At 40.1% G+C, this 16,978-nt stretch overlaps 1 protein-coding gene across 1 annotated transcript; it reads left to right on the forward strand.

Moving 5' to 3' along the window:
* Positions 1-4,313: 4,313 nt before the first annotated feature.
* On the forward strand, positions 4,314-16,578 carry LOC137279084 (uncharacterized). The gene is made up of 12 exons (XM_067811563.1): positions 4,314-4,642; positions 5,536-5,698; positions 6,455-6,625; positions 7,440-7,531; positions 8,289-8,512; positions 10,693-10,946; positions 12,713-12,935; positions 13,460-13,549; positions 14,467-14,675; positions 15,347-15,547; positions 15,867-16,041; positions 16,405-16,578. The coding sequence occupies exons 1-12, from the start codon at positions 4,365-4,367 to the stop codon at positions 16,518-16,520; spliced, it is 2,196 nt and encodes a 731-aa protein (XP_067667664.1). The 5' UTR covers positions 4,314-4,364; the 3' UTR covers positions 16,521-16,578.
* The last annotated feature ends 400 nt before the right edge of the window (positions 16,579-16,978 follow it).

Consider the following 16,978-nt stretch of genomic DNA (forward strand, 5'->3'; position numbering starts at 1 on the left):
AAACAAACTGGAGATATTAGTTTGAGATGCTTCACAAGGATAACGATCCTGAATATATCCTGTGCGTGTCAGGGCGGATCTCTGTTGATACCACATTGAACCGTCACGACGTGATTCTAACCACCAACTCCACACTGGATGAGCCATTTTTGTGGATGTGTGGTCGTGGTGGTGACACCAGTAATAACCTGACAGTAAAGATAATGGGCACAGTCACTGGTAAGCCATACACTCGTTCCTTGATGAAGACTCAATACACCTGTCACAAAGTTAATAACACCCTCTCACGTATAGTAGTGTTCCACTTTACCTTGGATTGACCATTCTGTACCAGGTTTAAGATGATATGTAACCATGGCTTAAGATTGTATGCAACCAAGACTTAAGACTGTATTTAACCAAGGCTTAAAATTGTAAGTAACCAAGGGACAACATGGTATGTAAACAAAGCTTGGGGTTATATGTAACGAAGGCTTACGATTCTATTTAACCAAGGGATAAGATGGTATGTAACCAATGTTTATGGTTTTATGTAACCAAGATTTAAATTATATGTAGGTAAGGATTGAGATTGTATGTTACCAAGGATTAGATGTAAATATAACTCAGGATTAAGTTTGTATGTAACCTAAGCTTAAGATAGCATGTAACCAAGGCTTAGGATTATATGTAACTAAGTATTCTGATCATATGCCACCAAGACATAAGATTACATACAGAGAAAATGGCTTTGCCACAGCCATCATTGGTATCTTTCTAGTTTGTCTAAACTGGACGACAATGCTCTGTTCATGTGCGCATCACATGCATGCACTGTCTCGTGTAAAGAATGCTAAACACGAAATTGTACTTCTTTAAATTATATACGGACACATTATCATCTTGGTGCACATGTAATACTGAACTTGGATATTGAAATGGTAAGATAGGATAACATAACATAGAACGTAGACCTACAAGACTTATAAATCGTAGTCGATATGAAACATGTACTGTGGCCATCCTTTTTTCTTCCTGAAAGGTAGGGTAGTGGATAAAACGCTCGCCTGTTATGCAGAAGACCCATGTTCCAGTCCCGTGTTGATGTTTACAATTGTTCATTCCCCTTCTGGTGTCCCCAGACGTGATGTTGTTAAAAGTTACTTCAGTCATACCCATTCACTGTCGGTTAAACCTGTTGGCAATAGAACTGACTCCCGAACACCTATCCATAAGTAATTGACATCTCCACCCAAAATGTGTATAGATATAATTGAAAGTCATTAAATGTTTAATGATTACTAGATCATTACACCTTTAATGCGAGTGGTGACAATACAGGATTGAATAGAATGTACACCTGTCTGTAATTAACAATCCTCGTGAAACATGATTGCCATAAACACGGCAGGAAATAGAAAGAAATCTTTGTCACATGCTGCAGACGCATGTATTTTGCATGTTAAAGTTAACAGTTTTCCTTTGTTTCCTGGATGCATCCTCAGTTTGATCTATGTTTGAGTTTTGGGACAGGGTGAAACGACATTAGCACACCTCACCAACCGACAACCCACACAGAGCAGTCATCTACATGAACAATAGTTTATATATGACATTTTATTGTGTTGTTTGTTTACTAAACCATTTCGGCTAAATCCGATACAACACCTACTGTATCCTTAGCAACGCTGACTGCATCAGACCAGTGCGATTGCAGAGACACTTTGTGTAGTAAGATCAAAGATTTTGTATTGAATTCTTACCAGAATTAGCGATACCAATACTGAATTAAAAAGGTTTCAATATTCATGTTCATTCAAGTTTGGAATTGTGTCGTTAAATGACGTCATTAAACTGAACTAAATGATGGGTCTGGTGATATGTTGCTTAACGCATCATGCAGCAATATTCCAGTTAGTTGGTAGTTTTATGTAAATAAGACTGGATCAGACAGTCCAGTGATGAACAGCATGAGCATCGGTCTGAGTACTTCGGCGAGCATGACCACTGGACCCCGTTAGTCGCCTCTTACGACCAAGTTACGACAAGCGTGGGTTGCTGAAGAAGAATTCTAACTTGAAACTTCACGGGTTATATTAAGCACAGAGATATTTCACTGTGACAATCCGGTATTTACTTGACGAAAATTGATCAGTTTCAAGTGCTTTATTCCTATTATGTAAACTCTGTGAACAGTGCCGTTTACAGAAACGTGTGAAATCTGATCTGAAATAGAACGGGTAGGCATTTCTGTGTATCTTCTGGTCCAGTTCTATATTGAACCACACGAGTTCAAGCAGGTATGGTTTCAGATTCAGTTCTCGCCCCTGTGACTTGGAGTAAGGCTCACGACTGCTGTTGATGTCAACGTCATTATATGGTACCGGGTGTTTGGAATGCGAACACAGAAAACCAAAGGTAACTGTTATGATAGCGTGACAGGTGAATAATATTGAAAGAGCCGGATGGTTTTGAGTCGTACTTGTAAAGAGGATCATACTAAATGATATTGATGTAGTCTGTTTGTTTGTTTGCTGTTGCAAGAACCTGATCACGTCACGGTGCTATGACATCGCTGCAAGTCTAATGGTAGCACAGGGTTCAGAGATGTACATCATATATTGAAAACTGATGAACAGTTATACAGAATTATAAATGGAAAATTCAGCCTCATGACTACGGATAACAGTTATATGAACACTCGTTAATAACAGATGAATCATACTCGACAAGCCTCGGATATTTGTAAGTTCATCAACTCGTGTTGATATAATCGTTATCAGTAGACACTTGGGTAAGATTCCATACATATATTGTTCAGCTGGGGAACCCGATATCTTTGGGACGGACACTGTCACTACTCGGATGAAGACTGTTTAAGTGGAGCCTATCCTATATTAAGCATTAAAGACGAAGTAACGATAAAGTAATGAGACTGGTACAATGGAAATCGAAGGGATGTTCCCACCGGTATAACTTTTCACTCGCAAAACGTAATTAGGCAGTACGTTTTTTAACTGTCTGAAGCAACACAACAATCCCATTTCTATGCAACGGCGATATCGATACAAACAGAACAATCATCCTGACAGGGAAGAGTATTAACAGTTGTTAAATGTTGTTTTTAAAACACACAACCAAACGCTAGTTTTGATCCACTGCGTACAAGGACATATACCCTGTTGCTTATACTTTAAGGCAAAACGCATGGTTAATTTTTCATGGCTGACGGAATCAAGTTTATAACGTTGTGGCCCGATCGTTCGACTCACTTGCCAAGAGGAGTCTCTTTCGTGGCTTTCATTGGACCAACATTGACGATACTGTTCATTACACATGGCACGACTGATACCAGAATCATCAGTTTTTAAAACAACGGTTAACAATCATTAACAGCAGCAGATGTTCATATCACTGCCTTTTAACCATACATAGTTGCGAAAATGAATTTACTCTACTCTCAGATGTATTTGTCCAGACGCTTTGGGGACTACGGACGGTCCTTAATCCTGCTGAACAAAACATACTTGTCTAACATAGTGTAAAATACCCGGGGTTTCCAGAGGGTTGTGCCTCCTGGATATCCAATGAAAACTAAACATGGGGAAGATATTTTTAACACATATGAAGGAGGACAGTTTCAAATTCACAATCAGTATTATACAACAGTCATGCATGATAAAGATAACAAAGTATTGAACATAAGATACGGTCATACGCTGGAACGTATTACTGGACCTTGTATTAGCAGGGTAATTTCTATCTATTCATACAATCACTCAGCAACATTCAGATTATGTCAGGGCAGTCTGTAAATAATCAAACCGGGAGCAGACATTCCAGTGATACTATGATGTCAGGTGACAGGCACTGAGCCTGTCCTGTACGACCACCTGACATTGAGTGAGTGCGTGAGTGAGTGAGTAAGTGTGTTTGTAAATTTTGTATGTATCATTTTGAGGCCCTTTACCTTATCTTATCTTATCTTATCTATACACACGTTAAGTAATAGGTTTAAATGTCACTTTTCAAAACAAACAAACAAACAAATCTATTCATTACGCTATTGTTTACAAACAGAAAATGCATTAGCATCAAATTCAAAATCAAGCAATCCGTCATTCACGTTACACGGTAACATTTTACAATGACAGTGAGGTAGCCTAATGGTTAAAGCGTTCGCACGTCAAACCAAAAGACCCGGGTTCGATCGTGCGTTGGTCACATCTGGAATATTGATAAAAGCGGCAAAAAACCAAATTCACTCATTCACTGTCAAAACTATTCCAGGCAAAGGTCAAACGGACTCGCTAGTTTACGACCTCAGGGTTCAGATAAGCCCATATAAGCGAGATCTTCCACAGTGTCTAACACGTCGCTCCAACATGTTGTTGTTGCTGTACATGTTGACGTTGACCACTGTCCAGGCGATATATCCCTTCAGGAACACTTCCTTGTCCTGGAAGGAGCGCGTGGATGACCTGGTCAGTCGCCTCACCATCCAAGAGATACAAGACCAACTCGCCAATGGACAAGGTCCAAGTCCTGCCATTCCTAGACTAGGGATCGGACAGTACGTCTTCTGGAGTGACTGTGGTAGAGGTGCGAATAACCAGAACGCCACGGCCTTTCCACAGTTCATCGGACTTGGGGCTTCCTTTGAGTAAGTCATAGAACTACGGAAGACCTCGGTGCCAGGTGCACTGTGGCAGCACTGTGGTGCACTGTGGTAGCATATCTAAAAACAAAACACTCGTTTTTTCAGAATTTCCTTTTATCTTATCTCCTTACTATCTTGTGTTTCCATTTTTTGTATTTTTGCAGTTCGAAATATTGGGCGAGGCAGGCCACAAATTGTTTTAGCTTTTAAACCTGGGACCCGGATAGTCCTTGACTATGTATGCAATGAGTTATGATACACCATCTTTTTAAGTTTTGGCACCCATGGTTTTCACAGGGTTGATGACTAAAGGTTGAAGTGATGAAGGTCTAGCAAACACTTTACCACTTTGCTGGAACTTTTGAGTCTGGGGAAGGACTAAACAAGTATTTTTAACAATCTGGATATTTCCGCATTTGAAACCATGGCAATGAAACCATGCACTGGACGTGACCAAACAACAGTGTAACGACGGTACACAAGCTTAGTCCCTAAATATATATAATTTTGAAAGTAACAAACTAACCCATTTAAATCGAAAAGGAGCCCCAGGGAGACCAGAGAATCTGAGACTGAGAATATCTGTATGGGGGCTACACATGCTGGGGTCATTACCAATTAGAAGTCACATAATACAACCACCAGATAACGGTATAAGCGACAGGCATGTTTATTGACCAGTGTGTTAAGAACCGTCCTGCCATCCCCTCATGTGGGCCAGTCAAGACCCACAGGAAGCTGTTGGTGTACTGTGGGTGTATTGGATATCTTGATATCCCACACATTGTAGGTGTATTGATGTTATGTTTCAACAGCAAGCTGTTGGTGTACTGCGGGTGTATCGCATATATTGATATCCCACACATTGTAGGTGTATTGATGTTATGTTTCAACAGCAAGTTGTTGGTGTACGAGGTGGCTAAAGCTGCAGCAGCGGAACAGAGGGCTTTCTACAACTACTTCCTGAAAAACAAGGTGCCCCTGAACATCCACATGGGGCCGACCTGCCTTGACCCCAACGTGGACATGTTCCGTGACCCGCGCTGGGGCAGAGGTCAGGTCAGGAGATGACTCATTATTTATTTATCGGGAAAGGAGGATGAGAGAAGCGATGATGAACGACATTTCCTCGATTTCCGAAATACGCGTGTTCGTAGCAGTGTCACACCAGACCCTATTACCCGAGAGCGCAGCATATATCGTATTTATCTTACTGACATGTTAAATGTTATTATTTTATTTATTTTGAAGATCGCTACCGACCATATGACATGTAAACAAAATGTCGTTTGTTTCTCGACTGGAATATTAGAACCAGTGGAACATATTCCGACAAGCTTAAAGCTGCTATAAAAATGGTTTATTATGTGAACAGTGTTTGTACAAACGATTCAATGTATAAACTTGTTTTCAAAAAGCAGTAAAAGTAGGTAAAATAAATGTGCACATCGTGAACTCACAAACAGCTAATCGAACGGTTTTCGAACTCTGTGGATTGCAAGCGTGATATTATACGACTGCTAGCGATAAAACTTTTTGGCGGAGAGTTTGGTAGTTACCATGGCAGCGGGTAATGTTTTTTTCACAGTTGTAACCCTCCTGGGAAGTTAGACAACTTCTTAAAGCGTCATTGATCAATGAAAGTATTTCACATGAATGAAAGGTCATGTTTTATCCAATTATCGCAAGGTAAATTATGAATGTCAAACTTATATAAAAGACTTATACTGGAAATATATATTTTTCTAGTTATCGCACATTGATTTTCTCTTTATATCTATATAAAATACACCCTCTGTTTAAACATGGACAAAGGAAACATTTGGAGAAGACCCTTTCCACATTGGCGAACTCGCTAACCAGCACATATTTGGTCTCCAAGGATACCATCCAAGGTACCTCCGGGTCAGTTCGACCTGCAACCATTTTGCTCTCTCCGCTGGACCTGACAGCTGGCCTATCCGCAGGCTGGACTTTGATGCAAAGGTACATGTCCCCGTAAGATTTAAATAATCACTAACAGGCGTAAATGTGAAACTTCAGAAAATGGAAAATGGGTCGCTGGAATCAGCTCGCGGCATAGTAGTTTCGATAGGAGTCACGTTATACAAACGTGGCAGCTGTTGCTCCTACACTAAACCAATTCCAGAACAGATTATAGCTTTATATCGCTGTTTGCAACACTAGCAAACGCCAGTGCCAGTTATGAGCAATCATAACAGCTGGTGGTAGCTTATTCAAAGAATACGTTTTGTCACCTTTAAGAACAGAATCTGGGTGGTGATATGGGATGGGCATTTTGTTTATATCGTTTTCAAACGATATTCACTCAAACAATCTCAAACGATGTAATTCCATTCACACTGTTTATATAACATTCACTTTATGCAAGATTTCTCCCAATTTGAGCTAACTCGCTGTGTCTCATCCCAATCCTCTCTCACAACTTTATTTTACCCACCTTAAACGTTAACTTACGGGAATATTCACATCCTAGTTCTGGATAAGTAAGGAATTTCAATGTTATGATACAATATTTGCTGTGTGATATGATGTATATGGTTCCAAGTGGTCTATTGGTCTAAGAGGAAAAACATGTTTGTGGGTTTGAATACTAGACAGTCCCCTGGCCATTTGCTTCCTGGTTTGTTTGCACCTCATCCATGCAGTTCATCAGCTTGGTAAAAGGTTACTTCACATAGAGAGGACTAGTCGCAGAATAAATGATATACATGTACTATCCAATGCTGCTGTACATCCGCCATGTTCACTCACTAACTCACTCTTCCCCCATCACCAGGTGTCCGAGTACGACATGCGGACCTACTTTCTACCCCCATTCAGGCGGTGTGTGGAGTCGGGGACATACGCCTTTGTCTGTGCCTACAACAGGTACATGCCACATCAAGGGATCATCTACAACATGTTAGAGTCTCCCTGATACACCCGAAGAATGATAAACTATTCACATGCATGCATAGTATTGTTATAGAATATTTAGGGAGAGCATGCATACAATCTTTATAAAATAAGTAGGGAAGTGTATATATAGTATTGTTATAGAATATATGGTAGGTGAATGCTTAGTGTTGTTATAGAATATATGGTAGGTGAATGCTTAGTATTGTTATAGAATATATGGTACGTGAATGCTTAGTATTGTTATAGAATATAAGGTAGGTGAATGCTTAGTATTGTAGAACATGTAGAGAGGTGCATGCACGATAATGTACTAGAATATGTAGAACACTTGATAAATTTATCAGCTGAATTTCATATCTATTAATGTAAACTTACAAATCGAACCCCGCATTTATCAGGTTTCTAAAAATAGAGAATTGAACTACCAACACAACATAGAAAAAGATATCATGGTAAAGCAAGGCTTCACTAATACCATAACAAATGGAAACAGCATGAAAATCTTTTTCAGTAAAGTACATTGACAAAAGATATTCCTTGCATTATTGTTGTATGGGATGTTGTATCGATAAGTAGAAACAAACAAACAAACAAAACACTCGGTGAGTCTATTCTCTGTATACATAGTGTATACACTTACTGCTTCCTCCGAGAATAACGAATTAAAGAGAAAAAAAACATTTAGGTAGGTGCATACATAGTTGAGACGATTAACAAACCTTCACAGTATCAACGGCTTGCCAGCGTGTGCAGACAAGGCCTTGCTAACAGACATTCTTCGAGGTGAGTGGAACTTCAAAGGATATATCGCCTCTGACGCCGGCGAGCTCACCTCCATCATTACACACCATCACTACCTCAACGACAGCGTCGATACGGCGGCGGCATGTCTGAACGCCGGCTGCAACCTGGAACTACAAGGGGGAGATTGGAAGATTTACAACTCTATCAGTATGTATCGGTGTCAAAATGTACCCGTGGTGTGGTGGTGGCAGTAGTCGTTTAGAAATGTTGGAGTTGATGTCTAACTATAGTATGGTTGATCGTTGTTTTCTCACAACGTAGAATATCGACTAGGTGATATATATATATCAGTCGTACCTTCATAACATCGAACAAGAACTCACTGTCTATCATGTTCATCGGTCCGCTTTTGAGCCAAACGAACTATAGTATAACGTAGAATATCCACTAGGTGATATATATATCAGTCGTACCTTCATAACCATCGAACAAGACCAAACAGGCTCAGAAAGCTAACAAGTCTCTGTAATGAACATATTTTAACTAAAAAAGGTTCCTAATTATATTCATAAAATCTAATGAAAAGGAGAGACTTTTTTCATTTCTAGAAACTGTTGAAATGTAGTGAAAGTGAAAGTGTGACGACGGAAAGGCAAGATGTTAGGATGGAGACAGCGCTTTAATGACTTTTATGAAGGTACCCAGCTTAAACAGAATACTTTTGCCACCTCGTGGGACGGTTGTTACTTGGTAACGTCATGACACAAAGTTATATCACAACGTTAGTATTACGTCATTGTATAAAGTTATGTTACAACGTTAGTATTACGTCATTGTATAACGTTATGTCACAACGTTAGCATTACGTCATTGTATAAAGTTATGTCACAACGTTAGCATTACGTCATTGTATAAAGTTATGTCACAACGTTAGCATTACGTCATTGTATAACGTTTTGTCACAACGTTAGCATTACGTCATTGCATAACGTTATGTCACAACGTTAGCATTACGTCATTGTATAAAGTTATGTCACAACGTTAGCATTACGTCATTGTATAACGTTTTGTCACAACGTTAGCATTACGTCATTGTATAAACTTATGTCACAACGTTAGCATTACGTTATTGTATAACGTTATGTCACAACGTTAGCATTACGTCATTGTATAACGTTATGTCACAACGTTAGTATTACGTCATTGTATAACGTTACGTCACAATGTAATAACAACGTTGCAAATTTACGTCGAGGAAGCTTTATGTTTTGGGCTCCTCACAAAGTTATAACAACGTTTCTATTAACTTGATGACACGATGGTGCTTTTCTTCTTTTTTTCTTAAACGTTCACTATGAGGTTCTTAGCACGATGATATTTGCTCCTTACAACGTTAAACCGTTTCTTGTAACTTGATGTCATGCTAGAGCTTTCTGGAAAACGTTCCACTTTGGATTCTTTCCTCACTATGCAACTACAGTTTCAGAAAACACACGACCAAAACAACATACATATTGACGAATAAACAGTAACTTTCCCCCTTGTTTCTTATCTGCTACGCGGATTCATACAGTTTGCACATTGGTTTTTAGTTTCATAACTCAATGCAACGAAAGAAACATACATTCAAGCCTTAAATAAAACCTTCAGACGTCAGTGGCAAATACCGTTATTATGTCTGGACGTAAAAATGACGCATCACAAGGTCAGGCCAGAACGTTAAGACAACGTAAATGAGTATATAGATAAGCATTGTAACAACTAAAGCATAACGCTGTGGCGGCGTAACATTCTTGACTGGGTATTCGTGTTTCCAACCCGTCAACTTGACTAAATACCTTCTCTAAAACGAAAACATGATCTTTAAAAGATTACTTAGGTTAAAATGAAACATTTGAGACTTCACGAAGCAAATGGTCCAAAATGAAACTAAAGTATTTGTACCTTGTTTATGTGATCAAGTTGATTTGTCTTGTTCTGTTGTTTTATTACCTTATTCTTTATATATAGAAAACCTGCCGTGTGAACGAAGCGTGATTTTGTTAACATACCCTTACATTCAGTACCAAGTGAATGTCCAGCCAGATAACATATTCTAGCCTTTAACAGTTCTCGCTCAAGAATGCACACCCACTGGCTGACATTTTTTCTCGAAGGTTTGCCGTCCAGTCCATTGGACACAACTAACAACGTTATACTTTTTGCCGGACATTTTAGGAGGATAAAGGAAACCCAAGTCCCATGTATAGTCAACTTCTTTATCAAAACAAGTGCGACGTTTCGGTGTAGATAATAATACCATTATCGAGCAAGTGATACGAAGAGTAGAAACACGGATGATATAATACTAGCTGCTACTGTTACACCGCTCCACTTGTGTGTTCCAGTTCCTGCAATAGAACAAGGCAAATTGACTGAAGACTTCGTCCGGGAGAGTGTCAAGCCGCTCTTCTACACCCGCTTCCGGATCGGGGAGTTCGACCCAACCAGTATGAACCCGTATGCGGCTCTGGACAAGGATGAAGTTGTTCTCAGCTCGGAACACAGGGAGCTAGCACTCAGGGCGGCCATCAACACATTTGTCTTGTTGAAAAACGAAAACAACACATTGCCGCTCAAGAAGAACTTCAGCAAAATAGCTGTTGGTATCATACGAAACTGGTGGTTTTATTAATCACAAACGTAATATTCAGCTATTTATTGGGTGGATTGGAATGGACTACACGTTGCTTAAAACGCCACTCACAGCAATACTTCAGCTGTACGGCTGCGGTCTGTAACTAATCGAGTTTGGACCAGACAACCCAGTGATCAACAGCATCGATTTACGCAACTGGGAACCGATGACATGTGTCAGCTAAGTCAGCGAGTCTGACCACCCGATCCCGTCAGTCGCCTCTGATGACAAGCGTGGGTTACTGAAGATCAGTTGTAACACGGGTTGTTACTGTTATCATGACGTCAGAGTAATGCATGAACAACCTTCGTTCCCAGAGACGATCTGAGGCACTGTCATAATAGCTGGCCTCTTACCAGTCACAACTGTATAACTAACAGGCCTATCCTTTGAATTCACCACCACAAAGTTTACAAAGAATTAACATTACTATTTAACTCGTAGAGTGTGGTGGTAAACGACAGTGTACAATTCCCTGTAGCATGGTTTACACGACTGTCAGCTGTGTGGGTCACCACTATATCATCCGCACATGTAGTGTCAGTCGTATCCCACAAACCTATTTTATAGAAAACGTTATTTTTGAAAACGTTATTTTTGAAAGCACTTCTCGTTTTTGATTTAGGAAATATAATAAGAGAAACTAATAAACGATCACAGGCAAATCCAAGCGTTCCTTTATTACTTTACAGTTTTTATCAGCACAGTTCTTGATGAAATATGGAAAATATTAAAGGAAAGCTTGAACCTTCCCCTAATCCTATATTGGTTTCTCTCAGTATATATATTTCGGTTTCGGCTAATTTCACCAAAAAGTTTATACATGGGATATATTCCCCGGATTTTGATGGCTATGCAAATGAATGTAGTTTGTAAGGAACATAAGATTTGATCCTGCATACGTGGCCAGTCCAAAGTCTGATTACCTTTGGACATCTTTTGTAATGACCCAATTATGTTTGTCGATCCGGGTTTACAAACAATAGGTTTTAAAATCGAATTTAAGAACCAAGAAGCAACAAAAGCTGACTCGTTGTTGTTGTGTCAACATCTGTGATAAATGGTATTTTTCACAATTTGCCACACACTTCGTGTGATTCTGTGACTAATAATCCTTCTTTGGGGGTGGGTGGGGTTGGGGTGGGGGTCATGCTCCAGGGAGGGTTTGGCTTCATGCAACAGGTACGCCGAATAAAGATCTAGTCTATTCCCAGCACAACTGAAAACATGACTGATAAATTTCGACATTTTTCTCTTTATGTTTATTCACATAAATTTATACGAGTAATAAACAATAGTAAACAGTGTAGATGCGTTAATTTCTAGAAATAGTAAGTTTCCTCCCAAACCTTGACCTTGCAGCCTGGTAAGATGGAAAAAAGCTTATTCGAGCATGATTGCTTAAACTAAACACGCACATTGAATGTGAGTTGGCATAACAAATTAAACTTTTCATTTTAATATTTGCTTGGAAATGCCACACCTTTCAAATCAAGAGCGCTAAAGTGTTAGCGGGGAGTTTTGATGCTGGTCAGTCTGGTCGGTGTAGCAAGAGTCTTCGATTGCTCACGGCAAACAATATTTAATCTTAGGATAAGAGTACTTCAAACCGGAACTGTTGTCGACCGTATGTGTGTAAGGTTATGAGTGGATGGTCGTGGACGAAGCCTTGTGATTAAACATAAACTAATGCTATGTTCCAAATGTAAACTGTAATTGTGTTGTTGCAGGTTGTCGGGCCAATGTCCAACAATAGTCAGGATCTGTTCGGGGACTATACGGCCTTTCCAGATCCCCGCTTTGTCGTCACGCCGTACATGGGGCTCAAAAGATTAGCCAGCACGGTGGCCTTGGCCTCGGGATGCAATGACACATGGTGTCAGAAGTATGATCCCCAGACAGTGACAACCACCATACAAGGAGCAGATGTTGTCTTTGTCTGTCTTGGGCATGGTAAGTGGCCGAGTCTGTCTGAGACAAGTGTGACGGTTCTTGTAGGCAGTTTGACTTCAATATGACAATACAAATTTAATAAAGGGTCAGAACGCAAACCGAATAAAGGATCACACTGCAAAATGAATAAAAGATCATACTGCAAACAAAATAAAGGATCACACTGCAAACTGAATAAAAGATCACATAGCACATTGAATACAGGATCGCAATATAGATTGAATACATAATTACAATGCAAATTGAAAAGAGTATTACAATGCAAGCTGAATAAAGGATCGCAATATAAACTGAATAAAGGATTACAATGCAAACTGAACAGAGGGTCATAATGCAAATTGAATAGTGGATCACAATGCAAATATCCTTTAATATTGGCACTACATGAGCAGAACTATCCTTTATTTCATCTGCCCCTACGAGCTTAGATATACGATATGCGATGTGTGCTATCCGACGCACACCAGTGATAGCTGCATTATCAGACCAAAATATGACGTCATCCATGGTTTGGTTTGCAATAGGTACCTCTGTTGAGTCTGAGGGTAAAGACCGGACAACCATACAGCTGCCGGGCAGTCAGCTGCAGCTGCTGAAGGATGTCGTAGCCAACAGTAGGTGCATCTGTAGACGTTGTTAAATATCACCGTCTGATAAATCATCAGGGAAATACATCCCTGACCATACGGTATACATACGTCTCTTGTTACGTGTACCACAGCAAGTAGCTGTCTCTTGTTACGTGTACCACAGCAAGTAGCTGTCTCTTGTTACGTGTACCACAGCAAGTAGCTGTCTCTTGTTACGTGTACCACAGCAAGTAGCTGTCTCTTGTTACGTGTACCACAGCAAGTAGCTGTCTCTTGTTACGTGTACCACAGCAAGTAGCTGTCTCTTGTTACGTGTACCACAGCAAGTAGCTGTCTCTTGTCACTTGTATCAGAGCAGGTAGCTGTCATCAGTTGAGGGTATGACGTAAATTCAGCTAGCGTCCAAGTAGGTAGTAAAAGTACTGCGAGTCCCCATGTCTCCAGCATAGTGATCTCTATACCTTCAGTTGTTGACAGTCTATATTCCATTTTTTTATATTGTAGTGTTCTACTTCAGAATATCGTTTAATGATGCCATCTTAGTTTTACTTTAATGTATGCGACATGCTAGTAGCGATATTGTTCTTCAACAGAATTTTAATTTCTAATTGCATTTATAATGCAATAATAATACATTGTTCTTGTCACGCTATGGCCGAAATATTGCCGATGTGGCAATAAATATTAACTCACACACAGCAAGCAGCATATTGCTAGAGGTTAGATGGAGCTGCTGCGGGTCATGAATGTCAAACATGTTGCTCCATTATAAGGCTCTGAAGTAACAAACCAAGAACCATAAAAATGATCAGAACCAACCAGGCCTTTGAACCCTGACACGAAGCTTGGTATCTTTGACAACTCTTCACTGCCCTGGGACTAGATGAACTAGATGAAATCAAAGTGGTTTATTACATACGAAATGCTGGTTCAAATTGCAGCCTCGAAACCGGTGGTCCTGTTGTTGTTTAACGGCGGCCCTGTTGAGATATCCTGGGCCGTGGACAACCCTGGAGTGTCCGCCATCTTGGAATGTTACCTTCCTGGTCAAACTACTGGAGACGCCGTCTATATATCTCTGACCAACAAAGGTTCATTCTCTTCCCCTGGAGGACGACTGAGCTACACGTGGCCAGCTAGTGACGAGCAGGTACTCGTACAGTTATAAGTAAATCAGGACAGTGGTTGTTAATATTCCAACTTATCTCTTCGAGTGGCATTTTCAGAGGTTGAAGAGTCAGATAAGCACTAAGGTTATGGATGAAGAACTTCTTTATTCAGGAGATGCGACGTTTCGCAACAGATTCCTGTATCGTCGTTAAGCACATATATGTATATGCAAAATCTGTGTGGAAACGGCGCATCAAATGAGTAAAGAAGCTGTTCATTCATAAAGCTTGTCATTATCTGCCATGTCATTCAATCAATCAATGTTTATTTACAGTACCGAAGAGGCCACAGACCTATAGTACATTTTACTTCAGTAGCAGAAGGTGCAATATACACAAATATGTAGTAACTAATATCACAGCTGTAATGCAGAGGATCTCACATTCATGGCATAGTATATGCATTGCAGGGTGTCTTGTGACTGTTTGATTTTTGGATTTCATGAAGGTATAGAATTTATCTATTCGGGCCATGTTATTGTTACACTGTAATCAGCTTGACATGACACCTTGCATGTGGACATTCTGACGATGTTGATGAGTGGCGTATGATGAACGGATATTAGACGAAACGAGTTTTCTGTCATACCCTTAATTCTGTTCCTTTATCAGATTTCCACAGAAATATTAAGCGCACTAACCACGTTTTCAGATTCCAGCTATGACCAATTACTCTATGGCGGAGCGGACTTACTGGTATTTCACTCAAGAACCACTTTTCCCATTTGGCTACGGGCTTTCCTACACAACGTTTAAATATTCGAACTTCAGCTTCGACAAGGAGGTGAATGCTGGTGATGACTTGTCGGGGAGGCTGATTGTAACCAACACCGGGAGCTATGACGGTGATGAAGTAAGTCCAGTCATAGACAAAACTCTTTGTCACATTTCGTAAACAGTTACATTGTATGAATATTGTATATTAAATGCTACTGTAAAACGTACATATTGAGATTTTTGAATAATAATGCAAAACAGTATGAGATTCTTAAATACTATTGTGAAACATTGTGAGATTCCTAAATACTAGTGTACATGTATAGCATTCTGTGATTACTTCGTGTTTCCGTTTGTTTTGTTCACCAATATTCAACTCAGGCGCCAGAGTCGTGCATTCTTTACAGGGAAGATTATTTCCATCTGTGGTGACATGTAGTGTCTGTGTATTTCAGGTAATTCAGGTGTATATCTCATGGCAGAATGTATCAATGACTGTGCCCAAGGTGAAGCTGGTCCAGTTTCTACGTGTCGGTGTACAACAGGGAGGGTATATAGGCTTTGGTTTCAGTATAGCAGCAAGAGACATGGCGGTGTGGCAGGATGATGTCGGATGGGTCATCAAACAAGGTGATTAGACGTGTGTTTACATAAATACTTATAGTCTCGATGTTGATCTACCTGTAAAAGGTCCCTGTGTTGGTCCTTGGTGTTCACCCGTGAAGATATGGTTTAGAATATTAATCTTCAGTAAATCATGCTTAATGTCAGAAGGGACTAACGGGATCGGGGCCTTGCTTTTCCTAACGGTAGGATGTCCTAGCTCCTGTGTTAAAACCTTAGGATCTGTAGTAGCGGCGGTAATTTCGAGAACAAGGGCCGTAGCTTCTTCACGTAAGCTATTGAAACATCCCTAAAACCTGTCCACAGCGAAGCAACTGAGAGATCGTAGAGTACGCTTAATCATGTTAGTAAATCTTGATTTGTCCTCAGGAGTGATGAATATCTACGTCGGTGGGCAACAGCCAAACCAGAAGCGTGCACTCAGCTCCAATATTGAGCATGGAGAGTTCAGCATTGTTGGTGAGAAGATTTTAGGAAGGTTTTAGATAACATAGTTCGTCACTCACCTGTATTTGTAACTATAAATAAACATCCATCTGTCCTTACCTTGTATCTTTTCCCATCACATTGTTACTGCTTGTACAATGCAGGATGTGTTAATGCTTTCTCCCCGTATCCCACACGCTCAAACGCTCACACGCTCAGACGCACACACACGCTCACACGCACACACACGCTCACACGCTCACACGCTCACACGAGTATGAATGTGTGCATGTGTGTTACCGTATGCTGCTTGCATTAGAACTAAGTAATGCTAGATTAATGACGTATATGACATATTAGGCCATCTCCCTACCCAGTTATGGTGAACGTACGACTGGTGACCCGTCTGACGAAGACTACTCACTCCAAACAGTCTTTTCATACACTTCGAACGCCATGCTTTTATTGATTCTTTTTAGTATGACGAGGCTTGGTATTCAAACACTTTCAGCTCTCA

The sequence above is a fragment of the Haliotis asinina genome, chromosome 1 (assembly GCF_037392515.1).
Source record: "Haliotis asinina isolate JCU_RB_2024 chromosome 1, JCU_Hal_asi_v2, whole genome shotgun sequence".
Classification (NCBI taxonomy): domain Eukaryota; kingdom Metazoa; phylum Mollusca; class Gastropoda; order Lepetellida; family Haliotidae; genus Haliotis; species Haliotis asinina.